The 24,672-nt window shown below is 35.1% G+C and overlaps 1 protein-coding gene and 1 long non-coding RNA gene across 2 annotated transcripts in view; one reads left to right on the top strand and one right to left on the bottom strand.

Annotated features, from left to right (window-relative positions):
* The window catches only part of LOC123385561, a 28,544-nt gene extending 16,259 nt beyond the window's left edge, over positions 1–12,285 (bottom strand). The window contains exon 1 of the long non-coding RNA XR_006598349.1: positions 12,103–12,285. This is a non-coding gene — a long non-coding RNA (uncharacterized LOC123385561). The remainder of the gene's footprint in view (positions 1–12,102) is intronic.
* VTA1 (vesicle trafficking 1) overlaps positions 1–22,389 on the top strand; it is a 69,473-nt gene extending 47,084 nt beyond the window's left edge. The window contains exons 6-8 of the mRNA XM_003986613.6: positions 8,359–8,532; positions 14,565–14,645; positions 21,294–22,389. Coding sequence (XP_003986662.2) covers positions 8,359–8,532; positions 14,565–14,645; positions 21,294–21,439 — 401 coding nt within the window. The 3' untranslated portion in view covers positions 21,440–22,389. The remainder of the gene's footprint in view (positions 1–8,358; positions 8,533–14,564; positions 14,646–21,293) is intronic.
* The last annotated feature ends 2,283 nt before the right edge of the window (positions 22,390–24,672 follow it).

The following is a 24,672-nucleotide window of genomic DNA, read 5'->3' on the forward strand; positions in this document are numbered from 1 at the left end:
AAAAACATTTTTTAAAAAAGTAGATACCACACCTTAGTTAACTTAGAGTAAGAAAAAAGAGAAATATACTTACTCCCGAAAATAGTACTGTATGGAATTAAGCCCATAAAGAAGCCACATGCTTAGTACAAAAATAGCATTCTAGGGAAAAGGCTCAACTGAAGGGAATTCTGTTAACATTCAAACTCTGGGTTTTCATGTCCATTTGAATTCAGTATCTGCAAAATGGTATTACTTCTGACTGGTCATTATTAACCTATACTCCAGCAATAAAAACTAAAGAAGGTAATTACATATTTCATATTTCTAGTGATTTAAAATTACTCTCAACAAACCATAAGATACTGTTAACCTCAGCATTTTTAGCCTCGATAAATATTTCCTATTAAGACCTGTAGTTGAAGAATATGAGAGATATAAAATAAGTCAATACATTATGAATCTAAAATGTAATCTTAAAGTGTCCTAATCTAGTGTTGATGTCATAACTTTAACAGTATCTTCTCAGAAATGGCTTATGGCTCTACAAAAGGATATAATTTTACAAATACACATTTTTTGAAGAATTTGAAAATAAATTGGAGATACACTCTTTTACTTCTAAATATTTCAAATATTAAGTTTGGTCAGTTGATTCAGTAATCTCCTTAGTGGCGTTTTGTGTCCAAGATCCAGTCTAGGATCAACCCATTACATCTACTTTTCATGTCTCCTTAGTCCCTTTCACCTGGAATGGTTCTTCAGCCTTTGTAGGTGTTTCTTGGCCTGATGTTTTTGAAGAGCACAGGCTAGTTACTTATAGACTGTCCCTCATAATTAGATTACTATTATGCATTTTTAGCAGAAATACTCTAGAATGAGATTGTGTTCCTTAACTCACATTGGAAGTGTATAATATTGTGACATATTGGTGAAATAATGGTGATATTAACTGATCACTCAGATAATGTGGTATCCTCTGGGCTATTATACTTTAAAATAATTTTCCCTTTGTTATTAATAAGTTGTTTGTGGAAGGTACTTTGAGGCTATGTAAATACCCTATTTTTAATGGAATATTACCCCACCATCGTTAGCATCTACTGATGATTTTCTAATACCATTATTCCTTCTATATTAATAAGTTGGCATTATACTGTAAGAGTGTTCCTATCTCCTTCGTCTGTGTATTTACTCATTTAATTATTTATGTCAGTATGGGCTCATGAATTTATATTCAGTGATTATAATCCATTACTATCATCTCTTTTTATGATGGTCAGAATTGTCCCAGATTCAGACAGTGGGAGTTTTTCAGTCTGGCTCCTGTGTCCTTTTTGTGTGTTTCTATCATTCTTGGTGGTATACACTTCCTCGCTTTCTGACACATCAGAATGCTACAAGTGCATCTAGTTCTTTTTTTGACCCAGCACTAGAATCAGCTTTTTCTTTAAAGAGCCCTTGGTCCTTTTTACTGGAGAATGGAAGCCAAGACCTGGGAACCTGGGCATGATAGGCACTAGGTGTCTGCATTGCTGCTGATAAATCATTGCTTCTAGGCCTTCTCAGAACACAGAGCAAGGGAGACACACACACACACACACACACACACACACACACACACACACACACACATTATTTTCATTCTTCAACACTAAGTATTCTAGCTTTCATTAGCTTCAGTTTAGTCATCCATTTACTCATGTCTGGAAAACAAATGATAGAGTCAGAATTAGTAATCTGTACCACTGTAAAAAAAGCAAAGATAGAAATTAAAGTTTACCTGTTTACTTAGAGTAATTCAGTGACTCGGTGACTTTTGACACACATCCCTCTAAATAAATAATATTTCCATTACCTCTCAAAATTCCTCATACTTTTTCCCAGTCCATTCCTACCTTGAGAAGCAACTGATTTAGTTGTTTGTTTAATCAAAATTTAGTTTTACCTGACCTGGAGCATTGTGTAAATGGAGTCATACAATATTCTTTTGCACCCAGCTTCTTTCTCTCAGCATCACATCTGTGAGATTCATCTGTGTCTTGTGTATGAGTAATCCATTCTTTTTTACGGCTGAGTAGTAGTTCACTTTGTGGATACCAATGATTTATTTATCAGTTCATCTGCTAATGAATATTTTAGCTGTTTCTAGTTTGAGGTTATGAAGAATTAAGCTTCTTGACACTTGAATACATGACATTTAAATGCAAATACATGTGGTTTTTGGCATACTTCACATTATATGTGAACACATGGCATGTGTTCCATTGCTCTGGGTCAATAGCTGGAGCAGAATTGCTAGGTTATATACGTTTAATTTTTAAGGAATTCCCAAACTATTTTTAAAGTCATTGTACCATTTACACTTTCAACAGCCATGTATTAGAGTTTCTGTCATTCTATGTCATTGCTAACACTTGGTATTGTTAGCATTTTTAAATTTAGCCATTCTGACCCATGTAAAGTGACTCTTCATTGTGATTTAACTTGCATTTTCCCAATGACTAAATGTTATTGAACTCTGTTAAATGTATTTATTAGCTTTTCCTATATCTTTATTGGTGAAGCATCTGTTTAAATCTTTTGCCTGTTCTTTTTTGTTGTGGTAAGATATACATAACATAAAATTTACCATTTTAGTTATTTAATTATGTGGTTCAGTGGCATTAAATACATTCATCTTGTTCAGTTTATCATCACCATGTATCTCCAAAACATTTTTCATCTTCTTAAATTGAAACTCTGTACCCATTAAACTGTAAGTCCCCTTTCCACTGTGGATCCCCAGCCCCAGGTCACTACCATTCTGTCTTCTGTATCTGTGGATTTGACTACTCTAGGTACCTCATACATGTGGAATCATACAGTCTCTGACCTTTTGTGACTGGTTTCTTTCATTTATTGAAATGTATTCCAGGTTCATCCATTTTTTTTTTTTAACGTTTAATATTTTGAGAGAGAGAGAGAGAGAGACAGAGTGTGAGTAGGGGGTAGAGGGGACAGAGGGAGAGGGAGACACAGAATCCAAAGCAGGCTCCAGGCTCCACACTTGTCAACACACAGCCCGACATGGGGCTTGAACTCATGAACCGTGAGATCATGACCTGAGCTGAAGTTGGACGCTTAACTGACTGAGCCATCTTCATCCATGAGTCATCCAGGCACCCCAAGGTTCATCCATGTTATAGGATGTTTTAGAATTTCATTCCAAAGGCTGAATAATATCCCATTGTATGCATATACACATTGTATTTATTCATCTAGTGGTGTACATTGTGATTGTTTCCACATTTTGGTTGTTGTGAATAATGCTATGAACATTAGTATACTTGCCAGTTTTTAATGGATTATCTGTCATTCTAGTATTTATTTTTTTTTATAAATTATGAACATAAGTCCTTTGTCACATACATGTTTTACCAATATTGACTCCCAGTCTGTTGCTTAACTTGTTCTTTTAATTATCTTTTAAGTACAAGAATCTTTAATCCTGATAAGTATAATTTATAATTTTAAAAAATTTATGGCTATTTCTTGTGTCCTGCCAAGTCTTTTTTTCTACCTCAAAAATTCTTTTATATATATTTAATCTTGAAGATTTGTAGTTTGCATTTTTACTTTTAGGCTTGTGAGAGACCTTAAATTTTTTTGTGAGGTAGGGATTCAGGATTCTTTCCCCCATGAGGGTATCCTATTATTTCATCACCAGTTGTTACACATTGTCAGAAATTAGTTAATTGTGTGATTCTGTTTCTGGACTCTGTTCAGTTACATTGGTATATTTTTTTGTCTATACTAATAGCACACTGCCTTCCATCTTTTTACAGTAAATCTTGAGGTCAGCTGGCAGAAGTCATCCACCTGTTCTGGTATCTTCTTTATCCACATGTTCTTAGCTGTTCTGTGTCCTTTGAGTTTCCACATAAAGTTTAAAGTAGGTTTTTTCAGTTTCTGCTAAGAAAAAAAAAAACAAAACCTACCGGAATTAGGAGTGATATTACATTGAATTTATACATCAATTTAGAGTGAATGTATACCTTAACAAAGCTGAGTCTTTAATTGTACGAATATGATACATCTTTCCATTTATTAAGCCTGCATTAATTTTTATCAACAGTATTTTGTATTTTTCAGAATATAGATTTTGAACCTCTTTTGTTAATTTCCAAGAAATGTGTTTTTTCATTCCCTTGTTTACTTCTAATATGAAATACAATTGATGTTTGTATAATGATGTTGTATCGTACAACCTTGCTAAATTTACTTGTTAGTTGTGGTTGCTTTGTAGATTCCTTGAGAGTTTCTGTGTAGGTAATCATGTTATCTGTAAGGAGAGACAGTTTTGCTTCTTTCTTTCCAGTCTTTATGTCTTTTCTTTCTTTTTCTTGTCTGTTGCACCAGCAATGATATTTATGCGTGTGGTTTTGTTTCGTTTATGGCCCCATCTCATCTAAGGAATCCCCTCCCCCCCCAAGCCCCACTTCCAGGGAACTGAAAACTTTTGTTTTAAAGGGAGGTTAAATTTTATCAAGTGCTTTTTATGCATTTATTGAATTATCATATGGTTTTTCTTTCTTTATTCTGTCAATATGAATGACATTGATTGATTTTCAAATGATAAATCAATTCTGCACTCCTTGGTAAACGCCATTTGGTCATGATGTGTAATGTCTTTACAATATATAGCCAGGTTTGGTTCTCACACTAAGGATCTTTGGATATGTGTTCACATTTATGAGGTTTGCTATCAGAGTTAGACCAGCCTCATAAATAAGTTGACAGTGATTCCTATTCCTGTTTCCTGAATGTGTTTGCATAAGACAGATATTATCTCTTACTTAAATGTTTGATAGAATTTGCCACTTTATCTAGGCTAGGCATTTTCTTTATAGAAAGTTTTTTTGCTGTGAGTTCAATTTCTTCAATAGATACCAAACTATTCAGATCATTTCTTCTTGGGTAAGTCTTGGTAGTTTGTGTCTGTATTTTTCATAATGATGATAATCATACAGACATTGAAAGGATAATGACATTTCCCTTAGATTGTGTAATTCATTGACTTTATATTTCCTTTCTTTCCTCATTATCCTTTTAATTTCTGAAGAATATGTATTGATAGTGCCTCTTTAATTACTAATATTTATATTATCCATTTGTCCTTTTTCTAATCTGGCTATTTTTCAGTTTTTGTAATTGTTCTAATAATATCTTTATTTTCTATTTCCTTTATGTTTGTTTTTATATTATTTTTTCCTTCTTTGTACTTGAGATTTAATTTTCTTTTAGTTTTGATTTTGTAGCTTTTTAAGAGAAAATGTAGACTTTTTATTTTAAGCTTTTCTTCTTTATTAGAAAAAGCACTTAAAGCATCATTTATCTTCCCTGTGGGAACTGATTTCATGACATCACAAATTTTGATATCATTTAATTCAAAATATTTATTTCCTTTGTTCTTTGAGAGATAGATTATTTAGAAATATATTGTGTAATTTAAAAATATTTAGGACTTTTCTTTTTGATTTCTAATTCAATTCTCTTTGGTCAGGGAACATACTTTGCAAGATTTCAATATATCAGAGTTTACTAAGATTTATTTCATGGTACAAAATATGATCTGTTTTGGTGAATATGCTACTTTGAAAAGAAAATATTCTGCATTTATTTGTGTGGTGTCCCATGAATGTGAGTCATAGAAGCATATTAAAGTTTCAACTGTGAGGATTTTACTAGTTCTGTCAGCTTTCATTTCATTTTTATTAGGCACATACACCTTTATAATTGTTTGATTTTTTTTTAATGACTTCACCTTTTTATCATTATGAAACATCTCCTTGTATCTCTACTAATATTCCTTGAAATTAATCCTATTGTGTCTATTATTGGATTTAGCCATTTCAACTTTTACTTGGTATTTACATAGTATATCTATTTTCATCATTTTAGTATAAACATATCTGAGTCTTAAAGCATATAGGGTTTTGTTTGTTTTTCATTTTTTTAAAAATTTATTTATTTTGAGAGAGAGAGCAAGAAGGGAAGGGGGAGAGAAAGAGGGAGAGAGAAAATCCAGAGTGGACTCCATGCTGATAGTGCAGAGCACGACTCAGGGCTCAAACTCACAAACCGTGATATCATGACCTGAGCTGAACCCAAGAAGTCAGTCACTTAACTGACTGAGCCACCCAGGCACCCCTTTTTTGTTTGTTTTTTGTTGTTGTATTTTGTGTCGGTCAACATCAGCCTTCAAAATAATATTTGGTCCATTTAATGTAATTATTTCTATGGCTAGATTTAAGCCTATTATTTTTACCATTTGTTTTCTGTTAGTCCTGTTTTTGTCCCTCTTACAGTTTCTTTTCTCTGGTGAGTTTTCTTTCATTATAACTATATTTTTTTCTGTGATATTGAACATATTTATAATACCTGCTTTAAAGTGATTATTTATTTATGTGTTTATTTATTTATTTTACTAATTTTGATATCTGGGTCATTTGTGATCTATTTCTATAGACTCTCCTTTTCTCCTGACTCTGGTCACATTTTATTCCTCCCTCCCACCCATATTTCTATTAATTTTTATTGCTGATCACCTCTTGTAGCTCCTTTGCATTTTGTTATCTTCCCCTGCAAGTTCTTGCTTACTGTTCTGATGGCAGTTAACTTGCCTGAACTCGAACACCGTCCGTCTTTCACCTTTAAGGCTGTTGCCTTTACCAGGACCCTCAAGAATCTCTCTGGATTGTGCGTGCATAATTCAGGGTCGTACAGTATTTAGTTGGGGTTCATACACATATTTCAAGGCTCACTTCTCTCCAGTTCTTTCTTTTGCTCAGACTGTTGAGTGCTGCAGGTGAAAAGCCACATGAAAGCAAACCTTGCCTGGTGAGATTTCCTCTCCTGGGGGCCATCTTCACCCTGGTTTCTTCCGACTTTTAGTCACTTTCTAGTGCCTTTAAAAAAAATTTTTTTTTCAACGTTTATTTATTTTTGAGACAGAGAGAGACAGAGCATGAATGAGGGAGGGGCAGAGAGAGAGGGAGACACAGAATCGGAAACAGGCTCCAGGCTCTGAGCCATCAGCCCAGAGCCTGACGCGGGGCTCGAACTCACGGACCGCGAGATCTTGACCTGGCTGAAGTTGGACGCTTAACCAACTGCGCCACCCAGGCGCCCCTCTAGTGCCTTTAAACATTGGACTGAGAGGTTCCTTCCTATCTTTCATTTAGGATGAACTAATGTTACAGTTCTCTAATAGAAGAGAAAATTATTTTAGTGTATATAAAATATAAATACATGTACACGGTTACTTAGTAACATATATTTCAGAGTAGGTAGATTTTTTTGGTTGCTTAAAATTATCTGCATTGGATATATAATGTGGCTGTGATCAGACAAAAATGTTATTTAAAAAGTTCATAGGAAATAAATTGATTTCAGAAATCTGTTGCTGTAGTTTGCATTTCAAATTACTAAGATTCCCAAAAGTGGCAAATTGTCATTTTTTTTCTTTTTTTTTCTTTTTTTCTTTTTTTTCTTTTTTTTTTTTTTTTGATGTTTATTTTTGAGATTGGGAGAGAGCATGAGCAGTGGGAGGGGCAGAAAGAGAGGGACACAGAGGATCTGAAGCAGGCTCTGTGCTGACAGCAGAGAGAGCCTGATATGGGGCTCAAACCCATGAACCATGAGATCATGACCTGAGCCAAAGTCAGCCGCTTAACTGTCTTCAGCCATCCAAGCGCCCCACTAATTGTAATTTTTAAATAGACTGTCAATATTTAACTTTCCCAAGGTAGTTATCAAATTCAGCTAATAATATAGTATATTTTAAGTCTGTATCTCAAAACTTCTCAACACAAGTCTGTCACTACTTTCTGTGCAGGTAGCTCAATGTGAAATTTCATTTTCTTTGTTTTTGTTGATGAACCTAATACTTGAACAACAAACACACAGGTAATCATTTTATAGCTAGTGTAAACAACAAATGCTCAGTAAAAGGCTGCTGTCAGAAAAATAAAGTTCTTATGGATAGCATTAAATGTGACATGTTTTGCCAAAAATATCCTGTTTTTCATAAGTTTAAAGAGTGAGTTTAAAAAAAACTGATTTTTAAGAAAAATATACTATACGCAAAGATTTTATATAATTGTAAAAAGTCTTAACTTAAAAGAAGTGACAATCATGTTGTCAGGCACAATTAAGTGTTTCAAAAAAAGAAAACAGTTAAAACTAGTATTTTAAGAGATAAAGCCTGCTTATCGACTGCATTAAATAGAATTGCCTTTGAAGGTCTGTTTGTCTTATCTGTATAGCGAGATAAGAATATTTGGCGTGTTTATTTCAAAATACCTAATTTCGCTTTACATATATATTATATAATAGATGTTGAAGAAAATGAAGAGGCTGGGGCCACACCCCTGCCTACTCAGCCACCCCGGCCTTCATCTTCAGCTTACGACCCAGGCAGCGTGCCGTCCAGCAGCTTCACGGGAATCCAGATCCCCCCCGGTGCGCACGCTCCAGCCAACACGCCAGCGGAAGTGCCTTCCAGCGCAGGTAGGAAGTTCAAGTTAACCAGTTTTGAACTCTTCCTTTCGTAAACAAGAAGCGCACTTTTCCTCATGTTTATGCCTCATAGTGATGGTCATAAAACATGGTAAGATCTTTAAATTCTATTTGAACCCACAAAAAATGTTAAATCCTTTTTGTTGAAGTTTTAATAGTAATTGTCTTTTCTTTTGAGAAATGATAAAACATTTACATATGTTACTATTAACTTTATATGTTTTATTACTAAGAACTTCTGTGCTTTTCATGAGTCACATTTTCTTTTTTTCCTCTCCCTTTTTTTGCCCTTTAGTGCTGTTCAGGATTAGCAGTGAGGTGAGCTGGTCTATTACAGGAAGTGTTGGTCAGCGTCCCACTGTATGAGCAAGATTTCATTTTTCTTGCTTTATTTCCTTAGGACCTGACCTCTGCCCTCAACATAGACATTATTGATGGAGGGAGCAGGCACTGAGGCACAGAATCTCAGTAGCAGTGGAATCACAGACAACTGAAAACAGGGGATTTGGGTTGTTTCTTTTAATATTACAAACAGTTGACTAAAGGAAAAAAAAGGGAAGTGATAACTACTATCCTTGAATAAATCAGTATCATAGGTCTGTGCTTTCATGGAACAGATCTGACAACACTAGTCTCTAGTAATGTCAATGTCAGTAAATGAAAGATACTTTTAAAAATTGCAGACATGTACTTGCAGTGTTGACAAAAGATCACCCTTACTTTTCAAATAGAAGGGCATTTAAAACCATAATTTAATATCTTGATTTTTTTCCAAAAATTATTCTTACAATATTTCTTTTATCTCCGCATAATCTATGGTAGTAAACTGTACAAACATTTCAAAATATATTTTTTAATGTTTATTTATTTTTTGGCAGCATGCGTGTGAGCAAGGGAGGGGCAGAGAGAGAATCCCTGCTATCAGCACAGAGCCTGACATGGGACTCAGTCCCACAGATGAACCGTGAGATCATGACCTGAGCGGAGATCAAGGGTCAGACACTTTAACCAACTGAGCCACCCAGGCGCCCCTAAACATTTCAGAATATTTGATCGATAGGAAAGTCATCCTTTGAGCCCCATTAATAACACATCATTACTTCATTGACTTTTAAATTTTCAGCCTCAGTTTACCCAAACCATTCTAGGTTATTTTGCATGAGTTGACCACTATCTAAAAGTGTTCTACTTGACCATTGTAGTACCAGTTATTGTTAGTTTCTTTCCTCCTATTTTAAAACTTTTTTAGCTTTAGGGGCACCTGGTGGCTCAGTCAGTTAAGTGTCCGACTTTGGCTCAGGTCAGGATTTCCTGCTTCAGATCCTCTGTCCCCACCCCTCCCTGAGCCTCTGTCTCTCTCAGATAAATAAAAGAAACAAACAAACAAAAAGAAAACCTTTAAAACTTTTAGTTTTATATTACCTGCAAATATTGCTGTTATTTTGGTCTTGAAGAATATTGATGAATGTGGTCATTTTAACACTGACCTCTTTTGTGTCACCATTCTGCATATTTTAACCTGACTTTGTTTTATGGTCTGTATGATGACTTTAATAGACACACCAATTTGAGTTTGTTCTGTAAGTATCATGGAACAGAATTATAAATATTTTCTTTTCTTTTAGAAATACTCAATATTTTCAGGTAGAACAATATAAGCAACACCACCAACTACTTATATGTATTTGCTTTAGGTTAATACTATTCTAATTATACTAGTGAATTTAAACACTAACCAGGAGCCTCAGACACACCAGTTTTAGAAAATAAAATGCATTTTGAAGTCAAATTGTATTGGTTATTAGTGCCTACCCCTTGCTAAAGCACAGACTCAACTGTTATACAGCTTCTCCTGATCTAGGTTTTGCCTCTTTCTAAAATGAAATTAACCAGACTCTCATAGTGATTTTAATTATTAAAGGGGAAAAAGGTTGAAAATTCACTACTACTATGCCTAACACAAAATCAGTGTTCAGCAAATTAGTTTCCTTTTCCTTTTTTTTTTTTTTTTTTTTTTTTGCTTCCTTCCTATTTCTGTGCCAAAGACCGGGTATTTAGCAGCAAGCTAATGAACACTTAAAACCATTTTGTGAATCAAGGGAAGTGTCACCTTTGGGGGTAGGATATTGACCTTAAAAAAAGTTGCATGAGGGGTGTTGGTTTAGACAAAATATCTTTGGGCAGAATTCTGTAGAGGCATATATTTGTATATTTACTATATAGTTCTACAGTACATATATAGAAGAGGGAAAGCTTATTTCTAGTAGGAAGGCTGAATTAGGTTTGGTACAACGAAAGTGATCAAATATTAGTAGTTCCATACGTTCAGACTAACAGTATCTCCTGCTTAGAATATCCATGACATACATAAAGATAGATATCGAGGTAGTTTTCTGTTAGGAAGTTTTCTGGCATAAGCAGTTAATTTTGATCCAGTTAACTGGCATAAACCTTAGTTATTTTATTTTATGTTTTCTCTTTTGTTCCTCAGAGCAAGCACATAAAACCAAAAGCCTTGGAACTTATTTAGGTTGAGGTTCTCTTGTGTTACTTTATATACACTCTAAATAGACTTAGGATTTAAATAATTGCCATAGCTATTTTATAAGTTAATTCTTACAGCAACTATATTAGAAATTGTTGTCTCTTATTTACATACTGTAAAGAAATTAAGCACTTGTCCCATGAAAACAAATGTACAGGCATACCTGTTAGTGACAGAACTAGAAACTGAACCCGTGTCTTTCTGATTTTGTTTTTGGCACCTCCTTTCTATGTCTCTTCCTCCAAGGAACTAAAACCCTGTTAAATCAAAATCTACTTTTCCCATATAGTAATTTACCCCTTAATACTGGTTTAAGATTTTGGAATCTCCTCTTAGCTGGCAGATTTTTTTTTTCTATTATATTTAAAACAGTTAAAAAAAAAAAAGTCCACAGTTGCCTAATAGCAAATGAAATAACATTTCTAGTTTATAAATATAGCAGATGTTTCCCCTCTTGCTCACTTTAAGATTGATTTACTTTCCCTCATATAAAGATCCAGGATGCACTTTTATCAAAGGGAAATCCTTAAGATAGCTGAAAAGAATAGTATGTACTAATATACAGTTTTTAGTTCTTCCACAAAACCGTACCGAGGTGCAAGGAGGGCAGCGATAACGTTTGTTTAAGCAGGGGGAGTGTTTGCCTCTTGTATTTAACCACTGTGGACTATCAGAAGTAGGTGATGGAGCAGATGGTTTTTCCTTTCTCTTGAAACATACGCTTTACACAGCCTGTAAGTGCTCAGGAAGAAGAGCTCAGTAATAAATCTAAGTAGATTAAATATTAGAACTGTTTTATACTTAATGCTAGCCTTTTGATGATAAATGTAGCTCAGCACATACAAAGATCAAAAACTTAGCGCTTTTATTGTTGTTCTTTTAAGTATCAGCACTGCATTTGAGTTCTCCTATACAGCTTTCAGAGTTGTTAATATTTTGTCCTAACCATTTCAATCAATGCTATTTTCCGTGATTATACTGAGGTTTTACTCAACCCAGTCCTCCCATTTTCTTACCTCTGCTTACAGTGTTCCTTGTAGATAGCATGTCTTTCTTTTCTTTGCCTCTCCAAATGCTACTCTTCAGGGTTATACTTTTTGGATAATCTTCTAGTTTTCTAACCACTACCTATTATTTCTCCCTTTTCAGAATCCCCACATCATGTAGGCAGTACAACAATTCAGTACTCAATTAGACATTTTTTAATGTTTAATTCTTGAATGTATATTAATGCCATTTAATAAGCTATGTAACCATCTACTTAAAAATTAACCAGAAGTTACTTGTTAATATCTCTTTTTGTTAAATAACAGAAGGAAGGAAATTTCCAACACAGTTCTGCTTTCCCCAGGAATGTTTTTATGGTCACATCACTCCAGCATATTGCAGTCTTGGGGACTGCGATCCATTTATGAATTGAAAAACGAGACCTTTCCAAATCCCGAAAGAAAGAAAGAAAAATAGATTTGGGCATCTCGGAAAAAAAAAAAAAAAAAGTAACATAAACCACAAGCTATTTTTACAAATTTCACAAGTATTTATGAGGGGCGCCTGGGTGGCTCAGTCAGTTAAGCGCCTGACTTCGGCTCAGGTCATGATCTCACGGTCTGTGAGTTTGAGCCCTGTGTCGGGCTCAGAGCCTGGAGCCTGCTTTGGATTCTGTGTCTCCCTCTCTCTCTGCCTCTCCCCCACTTGTGCTCTGTCTGTCTGTCTCTCTATCAAAAATATATAAAATGTAAAAAAACAAAACAAGTATTTATGAGCTTGTGTTGGGCCTGTACACTAGGTCCCCCTGGGAACATGTCATGATGGCTGCCAAAGGACAGCCCTTGGCTAGTGCATCAGGACAAATGGAGGCAGCATCTTCTTACTGCTGCGTGAGGCGCTGAGCAGCCTGTGTTGTCAGTTCAAGTCTTGGTTGAACGACTGTGACCACAAGTTCTTAATAAAATACACACCACGGGGGCGCCTGGGTGGCGTAGTCGGTTAAGCGTCTGACTTCAGCCAGGTCACGATGTCGCGGTCCGTGAGTTCGAGCCCCGCGTCGGGCTCTGGGCTGATGGCTCGGAACCTGGAGCCTGTTTCCGATTCTGTGTCTCCCTCTCTCTCTGCCCCTCCCCCGTTCATGCTCTGTCTCTCTCTGTCCCAAAAATAAATAAACGTTGAAAAAAAAAATTAAAAAAATAAATAAATAAAAAATAAAATACACACCACATAATTTTTTTTAGTATTGCTTAAATAAAATTTTACTACATAACTAAATTTCTGTGCAAATTCTGTTTTGTTCTTGTTAATTAATATTGTCTACTTAGTCATGTGAAGATGTACAAATAAGCATTTAAAATTTAATAACAAGATGCTGATTGGGGCATCTGGGTGGCTCAGTTGGTTAAGTGTCCAGGTTAAGTGTTTGGCTCAGGTCATGATCTCGAGGTCTGTGGGTTTGAACCTCGCAACGGGATCTATGCAGACAGCGCAGAGCCTGGAGCCTGCTTCGGATTCTGTGTCTCCCTCTCTCTCTCCCACCCCCACTCGTTCTTGCTCACTCTCTCTCAAAAATAAATAAACATTTTTAAAAATTTTTAAATAACAAGATGCTGATTAATAAAAATATTCCTTCTCCTAGAGAAACGGATTTGTTTGGAGAACTTAATTTAGATAGAAACACAAATTATTTAGCCACGAATGGCAATGATATCTAGATTGATCTGCTCATTTTTTTTAACATCAATATGAAAAATATATAGTCACGTCTCTATGCTTTAGATACATCAAAACACTACACTTGATTAGGTAGTCTTGAAGATCCCTCCCAAAGGTTGCATTCCCTTTTTTTTGTTAATGTTATTTATTATGTGCCTTTAAAGGTTAACAAGTTTTGTGGGAACAATTATGTCAGATGTTGATAGTTTAATATATTTGGTTAGCAATTATCAAAATCAAGCAAAAGATAGTCATTAAATTGGTCAGTTTAAAATTAAAACCTGACTTTGCAGTTACACTTCTTTAAATTTTTCCTATAAATTCATACACATTGTACATATGTCTATGTACACAGTATATAAGAATATTCACTGTAGTGTTATCTATAGTAGCAAAAGAATGAAAGCAACCTACATGTCCATCAGTAAAGGACTGCTTTATAAATTGTGGTTCCTACATGAAATGGAGCACTTATGTACCCATGTAAATTAATAAGGTAAATTGCGAAAATATATTAAGTGAAAAATGTACAAAATAGTACAGTATGCAAGACATATTACCATTTGCGTTAAATACATTATGTAAGCACTCAAAATATATTTTCCTGCATGTTTTCCATTGCAGCTTCCAACATCAAATAAGTGTGTCAAATTATAATTCATTAAGGTTCCAAAATACTAAGAAATGAAATTCCTTCATGATCCTCTAAACGCTTTCCTAGTGTATAATTAAGAGGTATAACTGTAATACCCATTTGTGCTTTTCCGATTTGCAGGTGTAACAAGTAATACTATCCAGCCTACTCCTCAGACTGTTCCGGCTATTGATCCTGCACTTTTCAGTACAGTGTCCCAGGGTAAGTCAGCTGTTTTTGTGATATATTGTATCTCCTGCTTTGGGCATTGTTTGGTAATTTTACCTTAAGAGTGTTGTATATTTGAATGCCTAGGTAATTTGAAACACATTTCTTTGAATGGCTGTGTTCACTAGATTCTCCAGTGAGCCAAGATTATTTCATATTATCCAAAATACCCAACTTTGAAGGCATTCCCTTTTTTTTTTTTTTTTAGTTTTACAGTTCCTTTTTTTGTATAATGCTGGATATAGTGGCACAAACATATAGCCAAAGCTATCATGAAAGCTTATACTAGATGACTTTACTTCAGAATTACCATGTGTTATGATTATGGTCTTCCTTATCTACTACATTAAATTATTAGATTATCCGAAAAGAGAACTGACTGTAATTGAAAATAAAAACAAAAAAGAACCTTTAATAAACTGGCAGATTACCCAACAACATAATGGAAAACATATCACCTGCCCAATGAATACCATATTCCTCTGCTAAACTTGGTTTCCAGACTCCCCTCTATAATCCCCCTCAATTTTAAAAGCTCTATCTAAAATCTACTGTGAAAATATCTGAAAAAGATAGATCAATGACACAGTAGGGAATCTGGAAACCAGGCCACACAGTATGGAAATTAATGATAAAGGTGGCATTTGGAGCAATGTTGCAAGAGTATATATTCAGAAGTGATGTTACAACAGTTAGTTATCAGGAAAAAATATATATTAGATTCTGTCTCCCAGTTCTCGTATCTGATTTAGTTGCATCTTAACAGGCTTAACTAATGAAAAATAATAAATTCCATACCACGGAAGATTCCCTCTTCCCTATTACGTTCTTAAAATGCAACTAATAGACCAGGAGGGAATTGAAACTTAAGGAATTAATGTCCAGAGCATATATAAAGAGCTTCTACAAATGAATAACTAAAACTCAGTTCACCAAAAAAAAACAAAAAACAGGCAGAGAATATGGCTGGTAACACAGATAAGCGGTGAACACATGAAAGGATGCCCAGCCATACTAATAATCAGGGAAATTGAGAATTAGTAGGAATTTCGTTTTATGTCAATAGATAAAATATTTTATGGCACAAAAACAGACATTCAGATCAACGGAACAGAACAGAGAACCCAGAAATGGACCCACAAACATATGGCCAACTCATCTTTGACAAAGCAGGAAAGACTATCCAATGGGATAAAGACAGTCTCTTCAGCAAGTGGTGCTGGGAAAACTGGACAGCGACATGCAGAAGAATGAACCTGGACCACTTTCTTAGACCATGCACAAAAATAAACTCAAAATAGATGGAACACCTAAATGTAAGACAGGAAGCCATCAAATCCTCGAAAAGAAAGCAGGCAAAAACCTCTTTGACCTTGGCCTCAGCAACTTTTTACTCAACATGTCTCCAGAGGCAAGGGAAACAAAAGCAAAAATAAACTATTGGGACTTCATCAAAATAAAAAGGTTCTGTACAGCAAAGGAAACAGCAAAACTAAAAGGCAACCGACGGAATGGGAGAAATTTGCAGATGACACATCAGATAAAGAGTATCCAAAATCTATAAAGAACTTTTCAGACTCAACACCCAAAAGACAAATAATCCAGTGAAGACATGGGCAAAAGACATGAATCAAAGAAGACATCCAGATGGCCAACCGACACATGAAAAAATGCTAAACATCACTCATCACCAGGGAAACACAAATCAAAACCACAGTGAGATACCACCTCGCGCCTGTCAGAATGGCTAACATGAACAACTCAGGCAACAACGGATGTTGGCGAGGATACAGAGAGAGAGGATCTCTTTTGCGCTGCTGGTGGAAATGAAAACTGGTGCAGCCACTCTGGAAAACAGTATGGAGGTTTCTCAAAAAATTAAAAATGGAACTACCCTAGAACCCAGCAATTGCACTACTAGGTATTTATCCAAGGGATACAGGTTATGCTGTTTCAAAGGGGCACATGCACCCCCCATGTTTATAGCAGCACTATCAACAATAGCCAAAGTATGAAAAGAGCCCAAATGTCCATTGATGGATGAATGGATAAAGAAGATGTGGGGGGTGTGTGTGTACATAATGGAGTATTACTCGGCAGTCAAAAAGAATGAAATCTTGCCATTTGCAACAACATGAATGGAACTAGAGGGTATTATGCTAAGCAGAATCAGAGAAAGACAAATACATGACTTCACTCATATGAGGACTTTAAGACACAGAACAGATGAACACAAGGGAAGGGAAGCAAAAATAATATGAAAACAGGGAGGGGGACAGAACATAAGAGGCTCTTAAATATGAAGAACAAACAGAGGGTTACTGGAGGGGTGGTAGGAAGGGGATGGGCTAAATGAAGGAATTAGGAATTAAGGACATTAAGGAATCTACTCCTGAAATCGTTGTTGCACTATATGCTAACTAACGTGGAATGTAATTTTTTTTAATTACAAAAATTAAAATATATTTTAAAGGATTGATAATCTACAGTGTCAGTGAAGACCTAGGGAATGACTCTTGGCATGCTGTTGCTGGGCAGTATACGTTAGTAAAGTTTTTTGCAACAGTATTATGTCACTAATTTTTTGACCCGGCTATATTCCACTTTTAGGAATCTGTCTTAAAGAAATAACGTAGACATGAACACTAAACATGTTTACAAGGATATTTTATTTCAACATCATCATAGTAGTAGAAAATAATCTTATGGTATTATTTAATAATAATGAAAATTATGGTCCATTTGTCCTATGGACTACTGAGCACATATTAAAAAAGAATATAGTAACTCTGACATGAAAGATCTCCTCCACATACTGAATTAAAAAAGCAGTTGTAGAACATTCTGTATAGTATGAGCCTGTTTAGGGAAAAAAGATTAAGACTCTATCTTCCCGCATGTACGTATGTGTTTAAGTACATAGAAAAATTCTAGAGAATGCACAGACTACAACTAGTCGTCTCATAACCATCACTGGCTTCACCACCACCTCTAATACTCCCTAAACCCCTTTGCTGCTACATTTTTCTCTTTAGTGCTTAGTACTCATCACCTTTTAATACCCATATTATATGTGTGTTAATATATTAAATATTTTTGTAGTGAGTCTGTGGCTGACTATGGAGAAGAGAATGGGATTGGAAAGGTGGTAGATACAGGAAGCAGAGCATTTCCCTTTTTAACTTGTTTATATAGTATTAGAATGTGAATAACAACGTACCTCGTAAGTTTTTTTTGAAGATTAAATGGAATATCTGAAAAGTATTTAGCACAGTGCCCGATGCAGTCAAATTCTGCCTCAAATCATTACTGCTGTTGCCATTTTTAAGTGACATATCTTGGCAGTGCCTGGATATAAGGGTTTAGTACTGAGGTTTCTCTTTACCCTTAAGGTTTACTGGGTATCAGATGGTTCCCCTATGATCCTGCCTGTGCTTTCCATTCAAGTCAGAGGATTATAGAGTCCACTAGGGTCAGATTATCCAAAGTCCCTGACGTGAATTTCTAAAATTACCAAGTTAGATAGAAAAGAGTCTTTAAAGACCCATTTTGGAAATTTTTACAATGAAATATTCTATGCTCTGTCATGACATTAGATAAATCAACCTTGGAAATGGATTCTTCTATCCTGTCAACTGAGTGTGCAGAGATTTTCTCTTTACACCAAAAATGTTATCTTTGATCCAGTGCTGACCCAGGCTCTTTGTGCTGCAATAGGGAACTTCACTAATAGCCCTGGCTGTCTTCTGCCTTCTCGTACTGCCCTGTAAAGGAGAAAAGCAGCCCTGTGATGAGGACTGTCTTGCCTAAAGCCATTTGGAACATATTAAGCATAGGGTTCAGAAAAGAGATATTCTGTTAGACAGCCTCTCTCATCCTTTAAACACCTTTTAGGTCCACAATATACTCTCTCTGGTCTGATTATGGCCTCTAGTAAATTTTAATAATTGAAAAAACAGCTTCTATATGGGTGCACGAAGAAGTTTTTACAATTTGGAATATAATATCAGATACTGAAATTGAACACTTGTTCTCTTATGTATTTTCCACTTCAGTTTTCAACTGCTAATTTAAAAGAATCATATTTAAGCAGATTTTATTTTTTTTAATTTGAAAGTTTAAATTTTTTTTTTCAACATTTTTTATTTATTTTTGGGACAGAGAGAGACAGAGCATGAACGGGGGAGGGGCAGAGAGAGAGAGGGAGACACAGAATCGGAAACAGGCTCCAGGCTCCGAGCCGTCAGCCCAGAGCCTGACGCGGGGCTCGAACTACTGGACCGCGAGATCGTGACCTGGCTGAAGTCGGACGCTTAACCGACTGCGCCACCCAGGAGCCCCTGAAAGTTTAATGACGTTTTATTATTGATGACTCTTAGATGATATTTGTTAAATGAAGGAAAGCCTGAAGTGTTACAGAATAGCAAAAGTAACTATTTGACACGGCTTTTTAAGTTCTTTTAATTGTTGAAAATAAATCTAACATCTCTATATAAATCTGTAAGTTACATTTTGTATCTGTGTAAGATGGTTATTATCTAATGATATTTTATCTGCTAGTTACATAATTTCATACAAGTTTATAAGATACATATGTATCTGTAATGACATTTTCCTGTTAAAATACTTCCATTCATATTTTCTGAATATTTGTGTTTTAAGATAGTTTTATCATTGGTGTATAAGTTTAGTTTGTAAAAACTAAAATAGTCACAGAGTTCTTGCCACTACAGACATCTTATTAATAAGTAAGTGGTATGTCAGCAAAACAGTGCTAAGTCCAATGGTATAAAAAATATTAGTTCTGTGCATTGGGTTTCCTTCCAGCAAGTCCAGTAAATTCTAGATGGATGCCCTACATATTTAAAAATTGCCCTGAGATAAGAGGACAGGCTGTTAAAGTACAAAATGATGAGTGGGGTAAACTCAGTTTTCAAAAATGTCTCACACACCTAGATAGTATGTCTAGCTCTAGATGACCAGAGCCTCTTAATATATCTAGAAAAAACTTTGAAAAATCTAGTAGGTATTTTCAAGAAAAAAATACAACCTAAAGTGTCCTGACTAAATTGTCAATAGAGTTGCAGGATAATTGGTTTTTAAGTTTAAGTGGTAACAAATGCCAAGTCACTAAATACTAAAAGAATTTAGTACTTTCAGTAGTACTAAAACTTTTAGTACTACTGGAGAACTTTTTTTTAAATATATAATTACATTTTACTAGTTTATTGATTTGTATTTTTTGCTTTTTAAAAAAGCAAGACTGGAACTTAAGAAAATTGAAGTAAGTTCTGTCAAAATTGGAATGTGTAATTTCTTACAATAGTAAGATTAACCATTATAACTTTAATAGCATTCAACAAGTATTTGAAGAATTTATATGTAGCACACTGGCTAGTTACCATATGTAGATATGTGTATATTTATATTCTCTTAAAGTCAGAAATTAATATGTAATTCTGTGTGAACTTGATTCGTTTTAAAATGTAGGAAATAATGTGAAGTGGAAACATATTCATTCATTAAAGTTCTTCAGCACTTATCGGTGCCTGATCCTGCCCTAGAAACTTTATGATCCATTATTTCAGAACTCTTTTGAAAATTTTAAAGAAAACAATAATTTGGATCAGAACTTAGTGTTCAGATACCTGCCGTTGCTATATGTGTAGATATGTATAACATACGCACATATATCTTTGGCAAAATTAAAGGTAACTAAACAAAAATAGTCTGTTTATAAGTACAGACTTATAAATAGAATTTGAAATATATTATTTGCTCGTTGTATTCTGTGCCTCAGCCTCCTATCACTTCTTTTTAGAATCCTCATAAAAAATTCTAAAGAAAATGGTATTTCAAAAGACAAGACATAAAGTCAGTTTTTAATTTCGTCTTTAGAAATATATATTCAGGTATATTCAAATTTTAGATTAAATGAAATGTTTTTAGCATTTTGGTTTTCTTTTTTACCCAGGTTATTTAGTTGAGCACTACCCATATTAACCATATATGTAACTGGAAAACTTGCCAAGAATAAATTTTGGACATAAATTGTAAAAGTTGTTCACGTGTTGAATTTTGTAGTTCAATGATAGTATGTTCGTTAAACCTCAGAGTTTTATATACGGATGGCACAAAAACACAAAATATTTTCATGCTAAAATAAAAGTCAAATGGCTTATGTAATTTTTTAAAAATGTTACTTATTTTTGTCGTTGAGAATTATCTTTATATTCTAGTTCAGATGAGGGTTCAGTGGTTTAGTCTGTGTGCATTGTTCCATGAAGAGAGAGGCTGAGCAATTCTAACATAAACACCCCAACTACTGTCCTTATTTTACACAGAATATAATTTTTTTTTGCAATTAATCTACCAAAATACAAAGGCCTCTAGTTTATTACTTGGGGGAAAAAAACCTTTTCATATAAGTTATTGTGTAGTGGCATGTGTATAGTTTATGTGAGTAAGAAAAAATTTGAAAAGCATGGAAAAAACGTATTTAAATACCCTGGGGTTGAAAAAAGCCTTCATGTTTTTATATAACCTTAAATATTTTTTTATAACTTTAAATGTAAGCATTTAACCTAACAGAACACGTTTCTATTCTTGCGGATAGTCTTAATTATTCTGTTTGTCTTCCAGCGGATATCCGTCTAACACCAGAGGACTTTGCCAGAGCTCAGAAATACTGCAAGTATGCTGGCAGTGCTCTGCAGTATGAGGATGTCAGCACAGCGGTGCAGAATCTACAGAAGGCCCTCAAGTTGCTAACTACGGGCAGAGAATGAAGCCTTTGTACCACACGTCCGTACATTTTTGGCTTAAAGAACTAACAGTCCATTACTCTCTCTTCAGCCTATCAGGAGCACAGTTTTAAGGAAGACTTCAGTTGCATTGACTATAACAATGAAATCTGTGTCTGTGTATCAGATTCCTGTTGAAGCATTCAGCAGCAGCCTCAACCAGTTTTCATTGTCCATTTAGTGGATCCAGTAATCTCCGGGTATATCGGGCTGATGTTAGCAAGATCCAGAAATGCCCATTGAACCCTGCTTCAGAGAATGAAATCACACTTCTATAAAATGTATTGGGATTCGCAGTGTATCTTAATATACATAAATTAAAGACTTTTAAAAATCTTATAATTTGGACGCACAGGCTATATTACTTTGCTATGAAATTCTAAATTTAACTTTTAATAGAAATTGCCAGAATATTCTAGATTAGAGATCATGTTTCCACCCCCCCCCCGGATTTATAAAACAAATATGAACATCCTAAACTGTTAGATGAATTTGAAAGGGATTATGTTCAAAATTAAAATATGTTCATGTTTAATAGAACTACATTAAAAGTGAAAATTGTTACAGAAGAAACCAAGGTAAAGAGGTAGAATCACTTTTAGACTTAAGAATAATGTTGGTTTCCCAACAGCTTTCCCTTCTCTATTGAAGCTTAAAGTGAATTGGTATTTATTCATAGGCAGTTTGACTGCATGTATTAGGGAATGAAAAGAAGACATTTGTAGTAATGCCTGGAAACTTGGTGCTTTAAGTTAAGGTTCTCCTCTGCTGCTATGGAATGGATTCCATAAAGTGGATAGCTCTGAGCGCTGCAGAAGACTACAAGAATTTAGACTCTCAGTTGTTCAGTTTATAAGTTTTGTAGGAAGTGATGGACTTACTGTGTGTCACCTACATTTGTGCTGTGTAAAAAATAAATACAAGGATTCTTTTCACTCGTTCTGTTTATTACAAAGCCAAATGTCTGTTTTAATTTGCATGCTAGAGTTGTCATTTTTTTTTTTAAGTCATTATGTTTAATTACAGGAACATGGATGTTTCTAAAGTAAAAGGCGAACAATTTTTAAAAAGAGGGAGGTAAATTTGCTAAATTTACCTGAAATTTATCTGGTCCATTTCATTCATCCCACTGAGATTGGAGTCATTTAACGTAGGGGTCCACAAACTATGTACGGTCAATGGGCAGACCACCAGTTATGTAAATAAAGTTTTATTGAACTAAAACCTTGCCCATTATTTATGTTTAATCTGTGGTTGCTTTTCCTGACTACAGAATCACATGGCCTGCAAGTCTAAAATATTTACTCTTTGGCTCTTTAAGAAAACATTTGCTGAACCTGTTCTAACAGTCTATTCCAAAGAAAATGAATCATTATCTCATAACCATTCGTCTTTCAGTTTTTCTTTGTGTAAGTATAATGCTATTGCATAGCATTTGATAGAATGAATATTCAGACAGAATAAACTATTGTAAATCATTACAAAAACAAGCCCACAAACCATGCCTCCTGAAAAACATTTTCATACCTTTCACAACTAAATTCCTATAACATTTGTGGAATTTGATATTTGCATCTAGAACTCCAGTGCTCTGAAACATTCCTCTAGCACTTTATTGTAGTACAAGAGTGTCTAGGATGATCTTTTAATGTTATAAGAAGTAAATAAATTCAGTGAAGTTTAATTCAGATTTTAACGTGTGTGGATACCAGAAAGAAAACTGTCACCTCCCATCTCACACCCTACTGTGTTGCTCCCTATTGGGAGAGCACATTGAGGGGAAAAGATAATGTGGAAACCCTGGAGTCCGCTGATAAGTGCGCTGTGTTATAACAGCCCTTATCTCTAAAATGGAAGCCATATCACCAGCCTCCTCAGAATTTGTTAGAGGAGATACTTTACATGAAGTGCTCAAGAACCAGTAGCTTACCATAAACGTTTATTGTTAATGTTCGTGTTAAGATAATGTAAATTATTAATAATTTGTTTTCCAAATATCAGGAAATCCCAGTTGTCTCTGGCAGTGCTTTCTTACCTGAGAGGATTGAACTGTAGAGATTTTTGGCTTTGCATGTCTTTATATAAAATCTGTCAAAATAAGGTTAAAATTGTTTGATGTAGTGCTAGAATAAGCGATTTTCATTTAGTCACTCAACGTGTATTTATTGAGCAGCTATTGTGTACCTAGTATTGTCCTTTGCATGAGAAAACAGCAGAGAACAAGAAAAGAATTCTGGCCTCTTAGAGTTTATATTCTTAGGGAAAGGAAACAAACTTAATAAAAAGTTTATATTCAACCAGTGGTTTTCAAAGGGTAATTGTTAGAAATGGCAAATCTTAGGCTCTGCCCCAGTCCTATCCAATCAGAAAGTTGTAAGGGTGGGGGCCCAGCATTCTGGGTTAAGAAACACTTTAGTCTGATGGTCCCTAAAGTTTTAAGTGATACAGTCCTACCCAAATCACAAATAGGAACGTGAGAAGAGAGATTCTCCTGAAGCAGTAGCTCACAAAGTGTGTGGTTCCTGGACCCCTAGCTATCAGCATCACCTGGGAACTTGCCAGAAAGTTCTGGGGATCATACTTGAGTTTATGTAGTAGTGATAAATTCAGTGGGGAAAACTAGAGTATGGGATAGGAGATGCTTAGATGGGTGTAGACATGCATGCTCATGTTTAAGTAGGAGAGGATGGGCCTCACTGAGGTGACTGCCTGAGGGAGGTAGAGGAAGAGCATTCCTAGCAGAGGGAGGTAGACAGAAGAGGTCAGAAGGTATAAGCGACAAAGACTGGCGAAGGGAGCCACAGGCTTAGGAACATATACAGGCTTTTTATAAGAGACCAGACTTTGAACAAAATGAGCTGCTGAGAGGTTTTGACCAGAAGAGTGGCCTGATGGTGACTTAACTTTTAAGAGGATCGTACTGGCTACTGTGTGGAGACTAGACCATAGGGTGGGTAAGAGTGGAAGCCGAGAGAGCAGTTAAGAGTATTGCAATAATAAAGGTGAGATATGATGGCTTAGATCAAGGGTAGCAGTGGAGGTAATAAGATGCCTTTGGTTTCTGGCTGTCCTTTTAAGTAGAGACATCGAATTTCTGATAAACTGGATATGAGATCTGAGCATGGAAGGAGTGAAGATTGACTCCCAAATTTGCAACCTGAACACTTAGAAGAGTAGTTGTTAATTGCAATATGGATAGTGGCCAAATTCTGCTGACG

Source organism: Felis catus, chromosome B2 (genome assembly GCF_018350175.1).
Source record: "Felis catus isolate Fca126 chromosome B2, F.catus_Fca126_mat1.0, whole genome shotgun sequence".
Classification (NCBI taxonomy): Eukaryota; Metazoa; Chordata; class Mammalia; order Carnivora; family Felidae; genus Felis; species Felis catus.